The following is a 22,561-nucleotide window of genomic DNA, read 5'->3' as shown; positions in this document are numbered from 1 at the left end:
GCCCTCTCCATTCCTCTTCAAAGCTTCTTCTTCCGGCAGTGCTGGCTGAATGCTGTGACAGAATTTGTTTTAGAAAAAAAGAAGGAAAAGGAAGGAATCTTGCTTGCTTGAGGCAGGGAGAGTGCGCATGTACAGTCTGGACCGCGTGTGTGCCTGGGTGTGGGTATATTCAAGGTTACGGATCTCCACGGACACACTGGACATGACAAGCAATCATGATGAACCGTTTTTATATAGATGTACGAAACTCTTCAATTTGAGCGTGAGAAAGGACGCAAAGAGGGAGTCTGAGGTATCAAGAGGGATAAATAGATGGTTGTGTATGCTTTTGGAGAGTGCAAGCGCAACAGGAAAAAATGGAGCAAGGGAGGGGCGGCAAGAGTTGGGTGGGGAGACAGATGCACCGCATTGTCAAATGATAATGGAGAGAACCAAAGAAAAGAGATGCCCCGTACGATTAGCCAAGATATTGATCCTCTCAGTCCTGGAACTCCAGGGAATTGCATGTAACTTCTGATCAGCGCTCTTTCCTCTTGTTGTCATTGACATTTCTCAATGTCACTGTCAGCTGTTTGATACTTCAAACATTTGTATTGATTACAAAGGGATTTAAGGGAACATAAGTGGCCGACGAGAGATTTCACAGCAATCTCTCCTGTTTCACAGACACACTGACTTAGTGACTGACTAACTCTGATATCTCGTCTCACCAGAGAGTATTGAGGGGGTTGCAGTGAGCCAAGGAGGGAGGGAGGGTGGATGACGGCGAGAGCGTGTTGGAGGCACACACACACACACACACACACACATACACTCGCTCTCGCATACAGCCTTACAGAGACAGGAGGGGAGAGTCAGAGACGTGGAGAAGAAGAAGAGGAGTGAGAGAGAGAAGGAGAGAATGTCTGCTGAGAGGGTGGCTCTCGTTCCTCGTTCACAAACCGGCCCTCGCTGAGACACCATGGGCTGTATCGGATCCCGCACCATCAGTAAGAGCCTATCCGTTTTGGTAGCCTTTCTTTTCCAGGTTGAAAGGGGACCAGCCAGGGGTAGAGGAGCGATAGGCAACGCTCGGCTCGCAAGCATCCCCCCTCTCGGGGAAAACGTGTGTGTTTCTATGGAAACCTTTTGGTTAAAGGCCATTTGTCCTCCAGGCTCTGACAGGGATTCGGCACGCCGCTCGTGGGAAGCCGGGATTGAGCTGTCTGCTTTTGAGAGCCGTTAGTGCGTCTGGAATTGACATCCGTATGTGTCCGTCTGCATGCGGTAGGTGCTGTTCACCCGGCGGTTTTAAAGATCTGAAGTGGAATTTTTGGAGCGAATGGTTGCATTCGAAGCATATCCAGAGCGTACTGTCTCAAAGACTCGCCACATTTGACACCGTGCTAAGGTCACGTCAGGACCTGTTTGTCTGAAAATAGCAGCAGTTCACAGGTTTGAGCGCGTACGCTCGTGCGTTGCCCGAAGAGGTTAACTGAAGAGGGTGTTTTTCAGGATCAGAGGTGCAGGGTCCACGCGCTCACGAGTGAAAAGCGCTCAGGTGTGACGTGGAGCTGATGCGCCTCACATGTAGGTCAAATTCTGCAAAGTCAATGACACCGGTGGGCACCTGTTCCCGCCAAACGGGTACGCTTTAACGCAGCCGTCGATGACAAATTGCAGGTGTTTTGGTGCGATTAATATTCTCTTGTTACCGTGAGACTGCAGGCAGGCAAACAGAGAGAGGACACAGAATTGTTCCTCTTAAACGTGTTTTATAGTGTTGGACGCCCATTAAGACGAGGCGTATCAAAACAAACACAGGCAGCTGATGGAGTAATACAAAAAGAAATGCCGCTGTATTTGACCTTTGATTGTCATTGAGCTGTGATGTCACAGGAACACAGAGTCTAGGTTTCTTTCACATAAAAAGCTATAGCAGAAAGTGTCAGAGCGGGACATATTGGATAATTAGGGAAGCCTGTATTTACATCCTCCTGAGAGAGCTAAATTTAATCACCTCTTATAGAAATGCTTATTTTTTAGACTAAAAATTCTTGCATCTTCAAGTTGTGGCACTGAATTTAGCTGGCTATCTGTTATGTGCTCTGGGGAGGAGCGTGGATGGCATATTTAGTGTGTTTGGCTATAAATAGTGTCTACTTTACAGTGACCGAAAAGGAAAGGAGAGAGAACGAGATGCATGCTAAATAATATGGGTCAAGTGCCTGATATGGGCCTGTGGTTGTTCACCCCCTTATTTTGAGCGAGACAAACACTTTTCACGTAATTTATGTGCTGTCGACATGTTGCACTGACACTTTTAATGGCTCAACCAAGGCCCTGTTATCGATTTTTTTGTTATTCTTCACTTTATGAGCTCACAAAGCAAATTGTTGCTACAGCCAGAAATAGAAACATTCTTAGTCTACATTGATCATCACAAATCCTTTAGAGATTCAGGGCTAACAGTAAAATACATTGCATATATTACTTGCAAACTTTTTGATATCAGGTTTGGATTTTTTAATTGGAGTTCTGTATAGAAGCACTTACACAGCTATTGTTCCTCTCACAATATTGTGTAATGAATCAAGCACAGCCTTTAAAGGGCACTTCTGAAATACCCGAGTCTGGTGACAGACTGTAAAGGGCAATTGCAATTTACTAATCAAAGTATTAAACTAGAAATGTCCTCTTGCACCTTTCGTTAAACAAGCATGAAATAACACTTCACAGGCTTTCCTCATTAAAGTTATGTTAGATAGGCTGTCAAACATATTCACTGGGAATTTGCTGTAATTATACGCTTATGTAGTTGAGCAGTGAGGGTCAGCATTAAGCATTAACATATTATCCTGGATTAAGATAGTAGGCTATACATTTAAAAATGTTTATGACAGATAAGGGATAATCTTTTATATACACAATTCAAGTCTATATAATGTAACTTCTGTTACTGTTCACGGTCAGGGACTATTTTTTCAAGCGGAAGGAAGGCTTTTAGTGATTTTACTTCATGAAAGTTGCACTGATACATATTTTTTGCCTATAATATTTGTATTGTGTGCTAACGTTAACCGTTTTATAAAAGCAATAAGGTAACTTACTCAAGGCATCGCGTCTTTTTTTACAGTCTATGGTCATGCCTAACAACGCCCTTCAGCCATGACTTATTCGCGATACCGCACAGCCTCTCGTACCTTATTGCTTACATATGCCATCAAATATACAGTTGGCGGTCAGTTGCCGTTACTATACAACATTTTTTATTTTTTATTTTTTTATATAAAAGTATTCCAGAGCAGTGTAAAAGTATTGTTGTTGTAGCCGAATGATGAATGATCTGACTCAAGTAGTTCCGTCCTAAATAGGTGTCTCAGGGCCAGGGTTGGGTATAAAAGGCAATAAGTTGAGAAGTGTGTGTTGGCAAGCTTGAAAGTGAAATCACACACTTCTGTAATAATTCTGTAAAAAAAATTAATAAAAATCTCTCTTTTTTTTCTCTCCCTATCTACTGACTTTGTAGTGTTCTGGTTTAGCCTACTACTGAAATTTGTGACACATCTTATATTGTTGACTCTTTTATGCTTGTGTTTGTCATGGTCGCTTTGGATAAAAGCATCTGCTAAATTAATAAATGTACATATAGCTAGATCGGTAAAATGTCACAAATTTGTTTGTCACAGGACTGTGGGTGAGAAACATTGTGTGGGTGTGTTTAGGAGGGCATCAGGTGGATGGCTCAGCTCTTGGCACTAATGTCGATGTTTGCACTGGGTCGCTCTCTGTTCGTGTTTGTTCTGTTCTGAGCTATTGCGTTACTCAGGGATACCTCTTTGTATTGATTTCATTTCAAGCTCTGAAAGAGGGTCAGACAAGCGGACATACAGATGGTCTCTCTCTGTCTCTTTCACGCACACTCAATCTTATACTTCTGTGTGTGTGTGTGCTGTTTGCATGTGATTGCATGATCCAGCCTGTGTGTTGACAGACACGGTCCAAGGTGACTGGCTCAGTATGATTGAAAGGTTTAGGAGGAATCACAGAGAGAGAGAGAGAGAGAGAGAGAGAGAGAGATAGAGAGAGAGAGAGAGAGAGAGAGAGAGAGAGAGAGAGAGAGAGAGAGAGGTAGAGAGAGGGTGATTGAGGTAGGCACAGGAAGTTCTTAAATGTCTTATGGTGAATTTATACCTCTTATCACTTTGGTAACACTTCAGAATACTGTTCCGTCATTAATGAATAATTACACAGGAACAAAATAGTAATGAGAAATTATTTGGAACAGTTTTCTAAAGTGAAAAGCATGATAACTCCTAGTATAACCTATAATGACTGAAGTCATTGTAAGCTTTTGTAAGGTGTGATATGATATGAAGATATGACTCAAGTGTTTCTACATCCTTCTAGTCATTTGGAACAGTAAAGTGAACATCATGGTAACCAGTGTTATATGTAATTAATACCTAGCTACTAATTACATCTTCAACAGTGTTATTGTAACATGTATGCTCATGTATGCTCAAGCATACATGTATTGTTTTACATGTATGCTCTTGTTTCCTTGTGTTTTTGGTTCTGTCCTGTTTTACCCGTGTGTCCTCTCAGTTGGCCTAGTTTTCTAGTCTTGAGTCTGTTTGATTCATTACACTTGTCCAATTAATTAGCTTATTAGTCCCCTCATTTGTTCCAGCATTCCAGCATACTCCCTGTGTTCTTGCAGTCTTTGTCCTGTTTTGTTAATGTTGAGGTGTTGTGAAATCTGTTTCTGAGTTTTTTTTAGTATATTTGAATTAAAGACTTTTAAAGACTCCTGGATTATTATCTGCACGGGACATTGGTGAGAGCCCACCATAGACTGTGATCGGCCTGCCATGTGAACCTGAACCTCACGGAGAGTCTGTGTGTGAGCCGGAAACACCGCGCGTCACTGAGAGAGTGCTTGTGGAGTCCGAGGGCATGGAGGGAAGCCCCACACACAACCCTGCCACTGTGGATGCGAATTATATGGCCTCTAAATATTTGGACTCTAAAAGGAATTTGGAGTTGTTTGAGAAGGTAAATCCCCTGTTTCTTCCACCCCTGCTGGTCTCACCAAAGCCCCGAGTCTCCTGTTTCTCCGCTGTTTCCACCCAGTCCTGAATCTCCTCTTTATCCACTGCTTCCACCCAGTCCTGTATCCCCTCTTTCTTTGCTGCTTCCACCCAGTCCTGTATCCCCTCTTTCTCCGCTGCTTCCACCCAGTCCTGAATCCCCTCTTTCTTTGCTGCTTCCACCCAGTCCTGTATCCCCTCTTTCTTTGCTGCTTCCACCCAGTCCTGTATCCCCTCTTTCTCCGCTGGTTCCACCAAGTCCTGTATCCCCTCTTTCTTTGCTGCTTCCACCCAGTCCTGTATCCCATCTTTCTCCGCTGCTTCCACCCAGTCCTGTATCCCCTCTTACTCCGCTGCTTCCACCCAGTCCTGTATCCCCTCTTTCTCCGCTGCTTCCACCCAGTCCTGTATCCCCTCTTTCTCCGCTGCTTCCACCCAGTCCTGTATCCCCTCTTACTCCGCTGCTTCCACCCAGTCCTGTATCCCCTCTTACTCCGCTGGTTCCACCAAGTCCTGTATCCCATCTTTCTCCGCTGCTTCCACCCAGTCCTGTATCCCCTCTTTCTCCGCTGCTTCCACCCAGTCCTGTATCCCCTCTTACTCCGCTGCTTCCACCCAGTCCTGAATCCCCTCTTTCTTTGCTGCTTCCACCCAGTCCTGTATCCCCTCTTTCTTTGCTGCTTCCACCCAGTCCTGTATCCCCTCTTTCTCCGCTGGTTCCACCAAGTCCTGTATCCCCTCTTTCTTTGCTGCTTCCACCCAGTCCTGTATCCCATCTTTCTTCGCTGCTTCCACCCAGTCCTGTATCCCCTCTTACTCCGCTGCTTCCACCCAGTCCTGTATCCCCTCTTTCTCCGCTGCTTCCACCCAGTCCTGTATCCCCTCTTACTTTGCTGCTTCCACCCAGTCCTGTATCCCCTCTTACTCCGCTGCTTCCACCCAGTCCTGTATCCCCTCTTACTCCGCTGCTTCCACCCAGTCCTGTATCCCCTCTTACTCCGCTGGTTCCACCAAGTCCTGTATCCCATCTTTCTCCGCTGCTTCCACCCAGTCCTGTATCCCCTCTTTCTCCGCTGCTTCCACCCAGTCCTGTATCCCCTCTTTCTTTGCTGCTTCCACCCAGTCCTGTATCCCCTCTTTCTCCGCTGCTTCCACCCAGTCCTGTATCCCCTCTTACTCCGCTGCTTCCACCCAGTCCTGTATCCCCTCTTTCTCCGCTGGTTCCACCAAGTCCTGTATCCCCTCTTTCTTTGCTGCTTCCACCCAGTCCTGTATCCCCTCTTTCTCCGCAGCTTCCACCCAGTCCTGTATCCCCTCTTTCTCCGCTGCTTCCACCCAGTCCTGTATCCCCTGTTTCCCCACTGGTTCTGCCTAACCCCATGTCGCCTGTACTCCCTGTGATCCCTCCCAGCCTCCCTCTCCCACCTCCTCTTCCCAAATCAGCCAGTTCCTCAGCCCCACCTCCGCTGGTTCCCTTCAGCCCCTCTGCATCTCCAACTCCTTTTTGTGAGGAACTGCCTCGGAGCTTCAGTCCTCCAGCTCTGCCTGGTAAGGAGGTTCCCCTGGCTCCACTTCCAGCCTAAGAATCCATCACTCCACGCGGCCAGTATACCTATCGGCTCCTCCCTCTCTTGGCTCCACCAGAAACCATCGTCCTGACAGCTCCACCGGGCTCCCTTGTCTCACCGACTCGGTCTTGTCAGACGTCGCTCCTTCCTTCACCTGCCAGTAATGTCACAGGGGCTCTTCATCCTTTCAGCTCCGCCTGGGTCTCCATCTCCATCTCTACCATGGCTCCTCCCTCCCTCGAGTCCGCCCTGGGATATCATCCTGGCTGGACTCTGGACGCTGGACTTTGGCTCCTCCTGCCCCTGCCCCCCCCTGGCACCTCTCACCCTCCACTCCCTCATGGAATGTTTTGTTTGCCCTGGACTGTTTTTGTCTTCTTCTGTTCCACTTCCCTTTCCTTTGGATACTGTAACATGAATTCTCTGTGTCTACTTTGTTTCATTGTGTTTTCGGTCCGGTCCTGTTTTTACCTGTGTGCCGTGCCGATTGACCTAGTTTTCCTAGTCTGTTTCTGTTTGATTCATTAAAACAGTCGTCCAATTAATTAGCTTATTCGTGCCCTAATTTGTCTTTATACGCCCTGTGTTCTTGCAATCCTTGTCCTGTCTTGTCAATGTTGAGGTGTTTAGAAATCTGTTTCCCTGAGTTTTACTGAGTATTTTTGAATGAAGTTGTCCTCGATTATTCCTGTCAACTACCCATAACAGTTACTGTACTAATTACTCTCTCTAAAAAGTAATGCATTACTTATTACTATTTACTATCTAAATCCCCATATCAACCTCAACCAGTTACAAGGATAGACATTAAACTGCTCTTTAAATTCTTTCAAATAAATAATATAAAATTGCATAATTTTTTTGTGAACTGACCATAGTATTTAAAGGGAGAAGGTTAAATTAAAAGCATACATTTTATGCATACATCATTAAACATTCAATTTTGATGTTAAATCCACTATTGTTTTATATATAATTGTTATAGTATACAGTATTTAATCCAATAACAGCAGAAGTAACCATAATTAACTTACAGAAAAAATGAAGAGTAATCCCTTACTTTACTTTTTCAATGGAAAAGTAAATAAATTACAGTAATTAATGACTTAAGTCATTATTTAAACCTAACGCTGATGGTAACACACTAGTAATGACTCAAGTGTTATTTACTTTCTTATAAAGGAATTACTAAGTATTGGGAACATAATTCTAAAGTGAAAATCATAGTAACCCACTAGTAATGACTCAAGTGTTACCAAATCCATCAGAAACAAACAATTACTATCCAAAACCTTTCAAAAACTCCAAAAGCTTACAATGACTTCAGTGATTACTAGGGAGTTATCATGCTTTTCACTTTAGAATACTGATCCAAATAATTAGTAATTGATTCATAATTGATTATGATCTTCAATTTAGAATTAATTATAACCTATATTGTGCATTATTCACATTACTTGTAATAAACATGTATATAGTAGGCTACTTAGTCCGCTGGGAGGTATGAAAAAATTGTTATTGATAGCTAATAGTGAACTACCACATTCAACTAAGTGCTAATACCTACTAAGTCAATCAGAGTTTCTTGTTAGCATTTACTAGAATGTTAATATTGCATATACTAATTTGTTCCTGTAGTTATTCATTAATGATGGAACAGTATTCTAAAGTGCTGTCTATCCTCGGGACACTTTTTTCTAATGGTGCCCCTAGACTTTCCTTATTTTAAGCCACTGACATCCAGTTTCACCTGTCTGTACCTTCCAATTAAATGTGAGACAGTAGAAGCAGTTGTTTCTTTTAAAGATTTCCATTAATATTAGGTTGAAGCCGGTCACTTCTTAAACCGATCCTTTAGAGGTGAGTGAATGAAATGGAATAAAATATTATCTCGTTCTTTCTCTTTTAACTTCATTTGTTACTGAAAGTAGAAAGTAACTTAAGTTAGAAATGCCCAACTGGCATCACAACATACAGATAAATCACAAAAAATGTGGTAGTAAATAGAAGGGCAACGCCTTTGTTACTATGACTATCAGTAGACTGTAATATATTTAGAGCATATTCATGTTAAATATATAACAGTAACTATTCAATTTAAAGAATCCTGAAAAAACTCAACATTGATAATAATCAGAAATGTTTCTTGAGCAGCAAATCAGCATATATCAATTTTATTGCGGTATATATATATATATATATATATATATATATATATATATATATATATATATATATATACATATAGCCTATATAGGATAGTATGCTGATATTTGTTTTGGATTTTTAATTGCTCAAATTCATTATGCAGCTTTGCATATGTAACGGGTGATAGCACAAAAGTTTGATTTTTCATATCATTTTATTCTCAAACCAGACTTTGTCCTACCTAACTATAGCTGACTCATCTAAACAGTAATTGCTGCTGGTCATTTCGTTGTAACTGATTGTAAAGTGACGTGTTCACTTAATTTCGTAGGTTTCTATGTCTCATTCTCCTCATCTATCCCTTTCTGTCCCTGTTTGTTCACCCATGTTCAGTCTTTTGCACTTTAGAGGTATTTGCACGTGATCATGAAAAGATTGAAATGCCCTTCAAGACATTTGAGACGTCACTAAGTCAGACCACCTCACAAAGTGGTTTAAAGATGGATAAGTAACACCAATTTTCATTTGAGCCGAAGAGAGCATTCAACAGAAAAGTTCACTGCTCTGTGTTAGCATCTACATAGCCTGGGAACAATTGATTAATATCCATTTTGCGTAGACACAAACCTAATCGTAAAGCGTAAACACCCGTTGTGCACCTCACTGTCCTCCCTTCTTCACCCTGATGGTCAGTATTGTGATGGTCTGTAAGTTTGTGCTCACTCTCTCTCTGTGACTCGGTTCTCTTTCTGAGTCTGGGTTAGGCTAACCCTGAGTCTTCTAACTCCGTGTCATTTTAATCTCTTTACGCCTAAACCCTTTTGTCCTCTGTTTTCCTTTGTTATACCGTATTGCACAGTGTTCCTCCCTTCATTCAGTGTCTTGGTCTTCCTCTCATCCTCTTTGTCTCTGTCTTTCCTTTCCCTCCCCCCTCTCCGAGTGTTTTTGGCTCAGTACTGGAGGTGAGTCAGCCTCTTGGACTTCGCTCCTAATCAGAGTCACTGTGAGCGTCACCGTGTGTCAGAGTTCCAGCTTGCATTCCATTATTTGTCCCTTTTTCTTCCCTCTCTCCTACTTCTTCACCACCTTTTTTGCTGCAGAATAAAATCTGAAAGATGTTCTCTAGGCGCTGAGATCTGTCAAGCCAGATTGTCCATGGTCCAGTTGTTCCTCCATCTGGTTCTTGGCAATGCAGATCTTCTGCTGCTTCTCTCCGTGAGACCGCCAGGCTTATGCTGGGTGTCTAGGAATATTCCTTCCTGTTCCTCATCGTTCAATGTCTATTGACGTTAGCTTTTATCCTCGTCACATGGATATTTGTTTATCTCGTCTGACTGCTTCTTTATCCGTCTCTCTCGCTCTCTCTTTCCTTTCCCCTGAAGCTCGGGCCCTCATAATGCCCAGTGTCAGATTCAGACATAAATGTGGATGGGCAGGGTAAACAGTGCAGCGGCCATGTGGCGCTTAGCGACCTTGGATGTGATGGCTTATCCTTCATGTCTCTTGGGATTTTCTCAATGTGTTTTCCTGCATGAGTGGAAGTGTTTTGTCCGTAACAACATCATGGTGGAACAGACAGTTAGAAAGTTATGGGTCCTGACAGCTGGGATGTGCAGGGATCCATCCATCCATCCATCCATCCATCCATCCATCCATCCATCCATCCATCCATCCGTCCGTCCGTCCGTCCGTCCGTCCGTCCGTCCGTCCGTCCGTCCATCCGTCCCTGTCTGTCTGTCTGTCTGTCTGTCTGTCTGTCTGTCTGTCTGTCTGTCTGTCTGTCTGTCTGTCTGTCCGTCCATCCATGTCTGTCTGTCAATAATAAATCATTTCATCTGTCCATCCTGTCTGTCTATCCATCCATCCATCCATCCATAAATAATTTCATCTGTCCATCCTGACTGACTGACTGACTGTCTGTCTGTCTGTCCGTCCGTCCGTCCATCCATCCATCCATCCATCCATCCATCCATCCATCCATCCATCCATCCATCCATCCATCCATCCATACATACATCCATACATACATCCATACATACATCAATCAATAATTTCATCTGTCCATCCTGTCTGCCTGTCTGTCTGTCTGTCTTTCTATCTATCTATCTATCTATCTATCTATCTATCTATCTATCTATCTATCTATCTATCTATCTATCTATCTATCTATCTATCTATCTATCTATCTATCTATCTATCTATCTATCTATCTATCTATCTATCTATCTATCTATCTATCTATCTATCCATCAATAATTCCATCCGTCCATCCTGGCTGTCTATGTCTGTCTGTCTGTCTGTCATTGCTCTCATCATTGTTAGTGTTCTTCTGGCATGTTAGTTCTGACTGTCTCTTTTCTAATTGATTATGAGTAGATCTGCTTTACCTTAACTCACTTTATCTGTCTTTCTCTGTTTACTCTTCACTCTGGTTCATTGGTCTCCTCCAGAGCTGCACTGCTCTGCATGGCTCTATCCTTCTCTCCAGAGTGGGTTAGGTTGATTGAGGAAATGGCCCTGAGGCCCAAAGGCTCTGCTGTACTTACACACAGAGAGAGACCAGCAATTAAAAGACACACGCTCACACACATGCACAGGATGCGATTAATGCATTTTGAGATCAGTCTGGAGTGGGTAAAAATAAAATCAGATGCAGATAGAACAAGGACTGGTACATTCTGTTTTGATGTGATTAACCCCATCACAATATTGTTATTCTATTGCGTCAACGGTTTAGGACTGTTGTAAATGAGTTCAATGAATCAAGCCAATGCTCAACTCAATTTCTCTGATATTGAGCTGAATTAAATAGAACTAAATTGAATAGAGACAGACGGGGGAGTGAGAGAGCATGTGAACTGCAGCTAGGCAGGGTCTCATTCATTATAATTTTGTACATGTGCACAGTGAAGGTTCTCACAGAATTTCTGCAAGATTCACAACACAATTTTGGCCACAATTTTGCTGTCTGACACTTTTTGGTATCGGAAAAGATTTATTTTGTTGTATGGAAAAATCACCAGTCTTGGATCTTTTAGTGGGACATGTTCAGCATGCATGCATTTTAAAAATAGACTTTTATTTCTGAAATGCTGGATACTGTTTTAAAAAGAAGCATACAAAAAAACAAAAGTCATGTCAAATTTTGAAACGAGGCATTATTATGGCAGCGACAGGCACAACGTGAATACTGCTTTACGCAAACTCTTTTTCTGCTCATATCATACAATCTGACAAGCAACAATATTCCACAGCATGCACCAGGTTTTACCCCCATTCTACAATGAATTGATGAATCTGGATTATTGTAAATGAGGGAGCATGTCACTTTAGTTAGCAATTAGCAATTAGCATACATAACCAAACCATCTCTTTAAGGGCTTCCACACAACTTCTCTTGTACAGCCATTTATCTCTCTTCACAAACATATCCTTACTCTCACTAAAGATGAGAGCACAAGCAGCAAGTGGGCCATTCTCAAAACCAGTTGAAACACAAAAAAAATCTATTTAAATAAGCATACCAGTCAGTGCGCATGATCACTAACATGTATGTGTTTGATTGTTTCATTGCTGGTTGGCCTTAACTGTGCACTGTATTGAGATTCGTCACTGAATGGCGAGGCTCCATTTATTGATTTGCCTTAAAAACAGTCATTTTGCTACAATTTTATGTGTTTATGCAATCTCTAATGTTACAGGTTGATTGTTTTTAGGCACATCATTCAAAATGTTAGTGGAAACTGGGTTACATGTCATTACTTGTTTGTCAGTTTGAATGAGTCATTGTAAACACACATCGTCAACATATTTCATAATCGAAATTATGCTGAAGTGAAAATTTTGAGGAAGCTAGAATATAAAATGAAATAAGTGCTTGTTTAAGGGTTAATCTTAAATTCAGTATCTCTTCAGCCTATTCGTGAAACACAAACCCATTTGCATAATTGCATCACGCAGAGCAATCACTAATATTTTTATCATTGTATAGGCACGATGCGATATAGAAACATGATGCTACAAATCTCTTTCCTCACAGAGTGCTGGCGGTTTTGGATGGATAATTAATCTAATTTTAGGTCTTTGTGTGAATGTCAGCAGAAAATGTAGAGAGGAGCTGTCAGTTTGACTTAGCTTATTCGGTAAAGGTTGCATAAGCCACATGCCTATTCCCTTATCTCTCTCTCCCTCTCTTCCTCTCTCTCCCTCTCTCTCTCTCTCTCTCTCTCTGCAGCGGTGGATGCAGTTCCCGTTCGGAAAGATGGGGAGCAGGTAAGTAAAACTACAGCACTTTGCATATTTAAGTTTTGCTTGGGCACCAAACCTCTGTCCCATGTTGTGAGCTTAAGCTTTAAGGATCACATCTAAATGACATCCTTTGCCAAGATGATACTTGTGCGAAGTCTGCATTTCTGTCCAAAGCTATTATACCTACCAAGTGTTGACATTTGTGCCTCATGGCACTTTAATGAAGTCTTTAGCTAACGCAAGGACCCCCTGTGTGCCAAACGCATGTCTTGACACCCCCTAGTGCTGAAAGTCAGAGAAAGCATGATGGTAGGCTATTATGTGTATTTGAAAAGCCACTATATAACATTTCTCACCAAGGCCACGGGAGCCAGACCCCAGAGCCCGGCCATTGCCGTACACTATTGCCGTATAACGGCTTTGTCCCCTGGGAAGACGTAGCCTAATCCGTCTTCTCTATTTGCCGTCCGTGTTCACGTCCTACCCAAGGGCAGCAACTCCTGGCTTGTTGCTCTACTCATCCACAGATGAATTTGGCTCAAAATCTACTGTTTTGGATTCTGGTATCATCCAAACCAAAATGACACGTTTTATATCTCAATGCAGAGATTGGAAGCTGAGCCAAGAGGTGGTGTCATCTCACTGTAGCTGGAGCGAATTGAAACAGTGTCTGTGCTGTGCATGTATATGTTCGTGTTAGAGAGCTGCACTCAAAAAGGTGATTGCCGGTTGCCAAAATAGCCTAAGAATAATAATAATAATAAAAGAAAAAAAAGTAATAAAATGTTGCTATAGCAATGAAAAACTCTCAAGAATCAGCTGCTAGTTGCCAAGTAGCAAGGCTATATAGCTTAATGCTAGCTCAAAGCACCCTCAAACTTAGCAAACCTTACCACAATAAATCATTCATTAGGCCTATCTCTTAATTCAATAAGCCACTTGCTGGTTGTATAAATAATAATAATAAAATAAAAAATGTCTATGTAAAACCTAAAACTTCACTAAAATAAATCATTATAGGGTTAATTAGAAGGCCCTAGATGGAATTAGTTTAGATTTCACAGACTTTATTTGTGTTTTTAAACCCGTTTGAATCAAAAACTTGTGTTTATCCTCACATTGAAAAAGTAAGCAGCAAAGTACCAAGCTTATAGTGGTTTTATTATTTACAATCCTCCTGATTGATTTTGACCCTCATCTGATACTGTAACTATTTCTTGTTTCGCTGCCTAATGCACTTTCATTAAGGATTTAGACCTCTTTGACAGCTTTTTGGGTGTCCATTTTGTCATCATTTGCTACATCCAAGTACATCATCAGATTGAAGGGTGATTCTCACAAAACTGTATGTTCTGCAAGCTTTTTAAAAAAGGTAAATGTAGGTGTCTTTACAAAAAAGGACACTTGGAGACAAGTGGAAACTTGGAAAAAGACACCAAACTAATTATATAAGAAGTCCATATAATTCAAAAATGTATGCACACCCATGAAAAAACAACAACATTGAATTCACAGTGTATATATGTGTACAGTGCAACAGCAAAGAGCTTGTTTGCATTTTAGACAAGTAAGGTTGCGATACCGAACAGGACCACATCGGAAATGGCAAAAAAAACAACATAAAAAACAACCCGAAACCACCGCCTATACCTGACTAGGGCTACAGTACACAGATCCATTCAGAATTACTAAACACAGCAACATACACAGAAATCTAAATATTATCCTGAATGTGTGTGGAAACAACTTGAATTTACTGAAATGTGTCTGTGTGCATAAATACAATGTGTGATCAGTGCATCGAGAGCGCACACATGGGTTGTTTGCTCATCAATACAACGGACTCAGTCACGTGTACGACTCCTGTACCTTACCGCCATTGTCTGTGCCTTGATTGCAATCCTCATCCATCAAAACTTTACTGGCGAGACGCTGGTTTGCTTTATCCAGCCAAGAAGCGTAGTTTGTGTATCATCTGGCCATATAGCGGTGGGATATTTTGACGTTCCGTTCAGTCTGTATTTCAGAAGCAATCGCAGAATATGACAGAATTCATGTTTTAAAGCGAAACACATTATAAATGATTGAATGATTCCAGTCTTTCTGCCTCATAGTTCAAATCCGTACACGTATAGGCTACTGTTTGACTAACAGAAAATTGTCATCATATCACTATTATTGACAAGTACACTGTAAAAAAAAATTAGTTGACTCAACTTAACTAAGTCAAGTCATCTTGTTGCTTTGACTGAGTTAATTTGAGTAAACTTATAGTGTCAAGTTTATGCATCAATTCGTGTTTTGAAGTGTAATAAACTTGACACTATAAGTTGACTCAAATTAACTCAAAGTCAAAGCAACAAGATGACTTGACTTAGTTAAGTTGAGTCAACTAATCTTTTTTTTTACAGTGTATTACTATCAACTACACTGTAAGAAAAATTATATGATCAATACGTTATGACAACTTAATAGGTGATTATAGTTTAAGGGGGTCTGAGACCACGACGGTGGGCGCTGAAGCCCCCCTAAAAAGGTTCTAGAACCAAACCAGGTTTCGAGACACATCCAGAGCATGTGCTTTCTGTGATGTCCACATCACAGGTTAATGATTGTGACCTAAATGCTGTTTTGAAATCAAATCCCATCTGAAAGGCCTTTAAAAGGCGTCCCCTTAAAATGTGAGGCAAAACATTAATTACTTTATCACTGCAGCGGAAAAGAAAACTAATTTACTGATGTTCATTCTCATTTAGCTGTATCCGCCCCCCCACAGAAAAATTGTAGGTGGCTGCCGTAATTGCAAGCCAGCCTCAAAAATGTATTTTTAGGAGCCAGCTCCACAGTTTATGTCACAGAAGCGCCCATAAAGACTAAGATGGTGGGAAACAAATCGATCGACCCCTGAACAGCCGAACCGTGCCGGTAGTTTGTTCAGAGTTACCAAGGGGCAGACATTTGCCCCACGGCACGCCAATGCCTTTCTGACACTGACCTCCATTTGACCTTTCATATTGATTTCTCTCTTAATGAACAATGAGCGGCTACTGCTGTTCGTACTGGCACCGGTGTTTGTCTCGCTGCACTGGGTGCGGTGTAAATGCGATCGATCGCTCGCTGTATGTTTGGGTTGTCTAGGATTACTTACTCCAGTGCTACTCATCAAAGTCGCCTCCATCTCCTCCTGTTGTCCTCATGTAAAGAGGACAGATATCAACAATATCTAAGGCAGATACAGTAGATGGTACTTCATTCATTAATATTTTACACCTTGTATATCGCAACAAGGGTTCACACAAAGATATATCTTGGTCTGCACAACAGTTCGTAACAGATGAACAGCATCTCGCCTCCTTCTCCTGCTTTCTGTTTATCTGTTGTTCTTCCAGATCTAGTGTTCTGTACTTGGCTTGATGTTCAGCCTTCTGCCGTTTCCTGCTAACTGAAAGCATGCCTTTTCTTCTCTTTTACTGTATCTTTCCCATCTATTCTTCAATTAATTTCTTCTAGCAAGGACATGGCGAGTTTTCCTGGGAAGGAATCAATGTAAGTTTGATATTGACCCTTTTGCGTTTAATACTACTTAAATGTCTCATGTTTTTAAAAAAAAAATTATTTAAATAAATATAACAATATACGTATATCATTCTACTCTCTACCCAGCTAACAAAAATGTTGTAGAAACATTTTAATAACATTCCCATACAATACAATTTTCCTTTCTGAATATTCTCTGAAATAACTAAAAATATAAACTTTTAAAAAGTGTAGTATGAACTTTAAGGGAACATTGGATTTGATCATTTTGCAAACATTATGGGGATGTTACTTTTGAATGTTCTCTAAACATTCTGAAACAAACAATAACATTCAAAAAATGTTAGACGAACATCCAACTAAACCGTTTCAGAAAAAAAAGGACAATGTATAAATCACGTTTTTGTGCTAAACGTTATTAAAGACCAAATAATATTGAACGAACAGGTACGATGCTAATGTTGCGCTAAAAGGTTTGTATTAATATAAATCAAAAAGTGCCAATCTTAAATATCTGCTGTGACTCCACAGTTTCGTCGCTGGCAGGTTTCTCTGGGGTTTTGAGCTGTCCGCCAGCTGTCTTCGATAGGCCACGTCATGTTATCTGAGATTCGGCCTGTTGTGTGAATTGTAGGTGGCACTGGATGTGAGAGATGATAACACAATGTGGTTCACATGGAGTTAGTGACATCTGCTCTCATTCTAAAATGAAAAAAGGACAGTTAATGCCACCTTTAGAGATAAATCAGGAAGTGTCAAATCAAATTGTACTTGCTTTACTGTTTTTGACGGTAGAAATGTGGTCATGAATAATTCTACCATCATGGTGACGAGTGGAGCATGAGCTTGGTTTGAGAACAGTGTATGATAAATGTTTTAAATAGCTGTACTCATTCATTGAGTGCTATGCACATTGCACTATCAAAGCATTGTGTCAACAGTTAGCAAGATAACATGTTTTTAATTAGATGGTTAAAGCTAGCCAAGTTTCCACTACTAAATATATTTAAGTTGAGATTACATGATCATTTTAAGTTGTGTGTGAATAAGCTTACTCAAATATTTCAAATTAAGAGCACTTAAAATGTATGATTACAAAATAAAGATCGGCAATTTCTCCTTAAACGTTAAATTTCTTAACTTAAAAAATTTGATGTAACTGATTACCTCAAATTATTTTATGTTGTAGAATAAAACCCGTTGACAATGGAAGTTCAAGAATGCTATCTTGATTCTAGGTTTTAGGCCTAATTCATGCAGCAAATTAAAAATGTTTAATTACAGATCTGTATTACTTTTTTTCTTCCATGGAACACAAAAGGAACAATTTTGCATCATGTACTTTTTACTCAAGCAATTACAGCGAATGCCAACTAGAGTTTGCCAACTTTAGTATCTTAAAGGCGCTGTGTATGACTCACTGTGACTTACGATGTGTGTGGACTAAATTTCATGTTTAGGCTACTGAAGCCACATGATGGTTTTGTATGAACTGAATTTACGTTGTTAACCATTGTGAACTGAATAAAATTATACATAAAGACTCAATAGAAGGGTTTGCTCATGAACTGAACATCATTATTTTTCAAATAAAGGAGAAATAGGGCAAATGTGAAGATTCTCAGTGAGTTTGGTAATGGTTAAGTCATGGCATGGTAAAAAATAATAATATCAACAATCAAAATGACTTCCCTTCCCTCTTGCAGTGACATCTCTCTCTTCTCTGATGACATGTTTTCTGGTGCGAGGGCAGGACAACCTGTCAATCACATGAGATCGACCTATAACAAACCACAACCATCCAATCAATTCCTGATAAACAAAATCAAGTCCCACCCTACATTTTCTCTTGTTCGAGAAGCCGTTGTACTTGATATATACATCACAATAAGGTAGACAAGACTACATCTTCTGTTTCTTGCTGACTTTAAATTTTAGTCTGTTTCCAAAGTTATTGAATTGCTTCTGAAGTTTCAGAAAACTTGTATGGAGCGAGCTTATGGTTAATTTCTTGTCATTTTGAAGTTTCACAGCTCCAATTCTCATTGAATTTCATTGTATTAAAAATAGTGACCCGAGGGTGAGCAAATGATGACAAAATGTTCCTTTTTTGGTGAACTAACCCTTTTATGTGCTTTTAGTTTAAGTTGCTGCCACCAACCGTAAACAGTTCACAGTTAAGCTAATTAACTATTTTACTTGACAGGAGGATTGTTTATTATGAATTACGATGAATAAATGTAATTATTTATTGAGCCTTGGTCTTGGTGTCCTTTATCATTGCCATTGCCGGTGTATAATGAAAGTAATAAGCCAAATGAGGGCCTGTGTTACAGTGATTTTCGTGGCTTATTGCTTTAATCGATTTTTACTCCCACTTCCCGAACTTTTGCTGCTTTTCTAATTTTATTCTTTCTTTCTTTCTTTCTTTCTTTCTTTCTTTCTTTCTTTCTTTCTTTCTTTCTTTCTTTCTTTCTTTCTTTCTTTCTTTCTTTCTTTCTTTCTTTCTTTCTTTCTTTCTTTCTTTCTTTCTTTCTTTCTTTCTTTCTTTCTTTCTTTCTTTCTTTCTTTCTTTCTTTCTTTCTTTCTTTCTTTCTTTCTTTCTTTCTTTCTTTCTTTCTTTCTTTCTTTCTTTCTTTCTTTCTTTCTTTCTTTCTTTCTTTCTTTCTTTCTTTCTTTCTTTCTTTCTTTCTTTCTTTCGCCAGCTGTCCGTGGAGGACACCACCTCCATTTTGCCCCGTCTGAAGCGGAACTCCAACGCCTATGGGATTGGAGCTCTGGCTAAGTCCTCTCTGACAGGTGTGTCAGGTGTGTGTCTGTCTCGGTAGCTGGTAACCGACCCCATGTTGGCTCCAGAGGAGGAGATGGCGATTGGAGTCAACATGGCTGCCCCTGTGGGTCCCCCCCTCCACCCTTTCCAGTTTCACCACCTGCCTCCTCCATTAATTAGTGCATGTCAATGGCCTCTTTAGCCATTGATGAAATCCCCAGTCAAATCCAACAAGAGTTCACAATTAAAAAAAAAAAAAAACTCCTGACGTAAGTGCACTATTCATCTCCACAAGCTTGCTGCTGGGAAACGTAGTCTTTCGGTGTGACGTCGGCTGTGTATTGTAGTGTGTTGTGTGGTTATGTGAGGTGTAGTGCTCTTTTGTGAAGTAAATTGTTGGACAGTAGTGTGTTGTGGTGTTGTCTTTTTATAGATACTGCTCATTGTCACAACAGGTTTCTGGAAACGTAGGTATCTGAATATCTCTTGGTTTCATGTCCTGTATCTTTTGTATTTCTCTTGTTTTTCTTAAATGCTTGAAAATGGGGTGAAGTGCTCAAGTGATACCATTAGATTGTTTTTCCCCGGGAACAAATGGAGGTGATTTATCAAAGTATTTAAAGAGAGGCAGTCACTTCAACAGATGGGGTTTTTATCATTGTCAGCAGCCTCGAGAAAAATCACACAACCGTCAACGAGTTTACCCCTCAGACTACCTTGTTTTTAAGCTCTCTTTTGCATTCAGAGGCTTATGTTTTAAACTGATGCGTCTCGTTCAGATGAGAAATTTGCATGTTAATGAGCCATTTTGTTTAAAGGAAATCTTTAGACGTTTCTCTTTTGTCTCTAATTATTCATACATGCATAAAAGCTTATGAATCTCATGTAATTCATTAGTTTTGTGAATAATGTATTTCTAGAGATGGTCAAGCAATCGCATTTCTCTCACGCCTCGTGATCGATCAAATCAACAGGCTGTAGCTCATTCATAATCACTCATTCAGTTGTTATCATGCACAGTGCCTTGCACTAGTTTACTATAGTCTAGGTGATTAATCAAAAGACACATATCCCATAATGCACTGCCTGGCCGGCTTCATTTCGCCCCTCTCTGCAGCTCCATGTAGAGTCTGTGCAGATGCTGATTTGTGTTTTTCTCTCTTCAGGGGTTTCCAGATCAATGAAGGACAAAGTGACCAAGCCCACTGCCATGGCCCAGGGTCGCGTGGCCCATATGATTGAGTGGCAGAGCTGGGGTGTACCATCTGCAGGGCCGGAAGGAGGAGCGGGCCGCTCCAACCTGAACCGCGAGAGGGAGAGACGGCTTGAAAATGACGCCTACAGTGACTTGAGTGACGGAGAAAAAGAGGCACGAATGGCAGCGGGTGAGATGTTTGACTCAAGATGTTGAGATGACTGAAAAGTGCAAATTGCTCATTAAAATCACATACAAAATCGGTCACACTTTAGAGTAGGGTACAATACTAATAACTAACTATTAACTATTGACTCAAACTCCTAATTACTGCTTATTAATAGTTAGTATTTAAGTTTAGGTATTGTGTATAGGGATGTAGAATATGGTCATGCAGAATAAGTACGAATAAACAGTCAATATCCTATGCATTCTAATAAGCTTAATAGTGAGAATTGGACAAATGTACTAGTATTCAATCTCATGCAGTTTTGCTTCTTTTTGCAGTAAATTACTTCCAATTGTCTTTGTATTATTAGCACAAAATCATGGACACTTTAAAGATGTATTTGATGTAAATAAATAGTTTACAGGGACTAAAATCGGTGCAATATCATTTTATATTAAATTGTAATAATGTATATTTGACTAAAAAAGAATTTTCAGAAAATCTAATAAAGTTTTTTTTTTTTTGGAACATTTACGATTTGAAACGCCTTTAAAACGAAGTCTCGTCTGCTCACCGAGGCTGTTTATATGATCAGCAATACAGTGAAAACTGTAATATTGTGAAATATTATTACAATTTAAAATAGCTTTTTTATTTTAATATATTTTGACAAGCTGAATTTTCAGCATCATTTCTCCTCCAGTCTTCAGTGTCACACGATCCTTCAGAAATCATTCTAATATGTTGATTTGGTGCTAACAAACTATCAATAATCAATATTGAAAACAGTTGTTCTGCCAAAATGTTTTCGTGGAAACTATGATATTGTCACGGTGGCCATGTATATTAAATCAACGATCAAGTTGAATCTTAGAAAACACCAAAGAGAACATAAAAATAATAATATTACAAAACCATAAATATTAACAAAAGACCCAGAACCGAGTAAAGTAAGGGCTCAAATACACAGAGAGGATCATTAACGTAAACAAGGAACAGGTGAAAACTAATCAGTAACCATAGAGACCAACAGTAAACTAGAACTAAGGTAAAACAGGGACAGCACGTGAAGTAAACAGGACAAGATAATGAAACTAAATAAACTAATATAACCTTGACAGATATTTTTCTTTACTTTCACTTTTAATCAATTTAAAGGGATAGTTCACTTTAAAATTAAAATTCTGTCATCATTTACTCACCCTCAAGTTGTTTCAAACCTGTATTAATTTATTTCTTCTGTTGAACACAAAGAAAGATATTTTGAAGAATGTCAGTAACCAAACAGTAGTCTGTACCCATTGACTTCCATAGTATTTTTTTTTCCTACTATGGAAGTCAATGGGTACAGACTACTGTCTGGTTACTGACATTCTTCAAAATATCTTTCTTTGTGTTCAGCAGAAGAAATAAATTAATACAGGTTTGAAACAACTTGAGGGTGAGTAAATGATGACAGAATTTTAATTTTAAAGTGAACTATCCCTTTAATGCATCCATGGTCTCTCATTGACCATTCCAGTCATACCCGACTTTTGGTGATTTTATGGCCATCTCACGCCATACATGAATTTTCGTGGCAGTTATTTTTCCGGGATAGGTCTCCAGGTCTTTCCCCATTACATGACTTGGGAGTTGGGACTCACACACATTCACCCCCTACGGACAATTTTAGCGTCTCCTTTTCACCTATACCGCATGTTTTAGGATTGTGGGGGAAACCCACGCAGACACAGAGAGAACATGCAAACTCCACACAGAAAGGACTTCTGGCTCAGCTGGGACTCGAGCCAGGGACCTTCTTGCTGTGAGGCGACAGTGCTACCCACCGAGCCGCCCCACAAAACCGCTATG

General features: G+C 40.4%; 1 protein-coding gene across 2 annotated transcripts in view; it reads left to right on the top strand.

Annotated features, from left to right (window-relative positions):
- Positions 1-834: 834 nt before the first annotated feature.
- fam131ba (family with sequence similarity 131 member Ba) overlaps positions 835-22,561 on the top strand; it is a 28,483-nt gene continuing 6,756 nt past the window's right edge. Inside the window, exons 1-4 of one of the 2 annotated variants that reach the window (XM_079590088.1) lie at positions 835-989; positions 13,023-13,060; positions 19,279-19,381; positions 20,510-20,728. In XM_079590088.1, coding sequence (XP_079446214.1) covers positions 962-989; positions 13,023-13,060; positions 19,279-19,381; positions 20,510-20,728 — 388 coding nt within the window. In that variant the 5' untranslated portion in view covers positions 835-961. The remainder of the gene's footprint in view (positions 990-13,022; positions 13,061-19,278; positions 19,382-20,509; positions 20,729-22,561) is intronic. The other variant, XM_079590089.1, reaches the window with a different exon arrangement.

Source organism: Phoxinus phoxinus (assembly GCF_949152265.1).
Source record: "Phoxinus phoxinus genome assembly, chromosome: 19".
Taxonomy (NCBI): domain Eukaryota; kingdom Metazoa; phylum Chordata; class Actinopteri; order Cypriniformes; family Leuciscidae; genus Phoxinus; species Phoxinus phoxinus.
The sequence above is the reverse complement of the archived record's forward strand: the minus strand, read 5'-3'. Positions and strand labels throughout refer to the sequence as shown.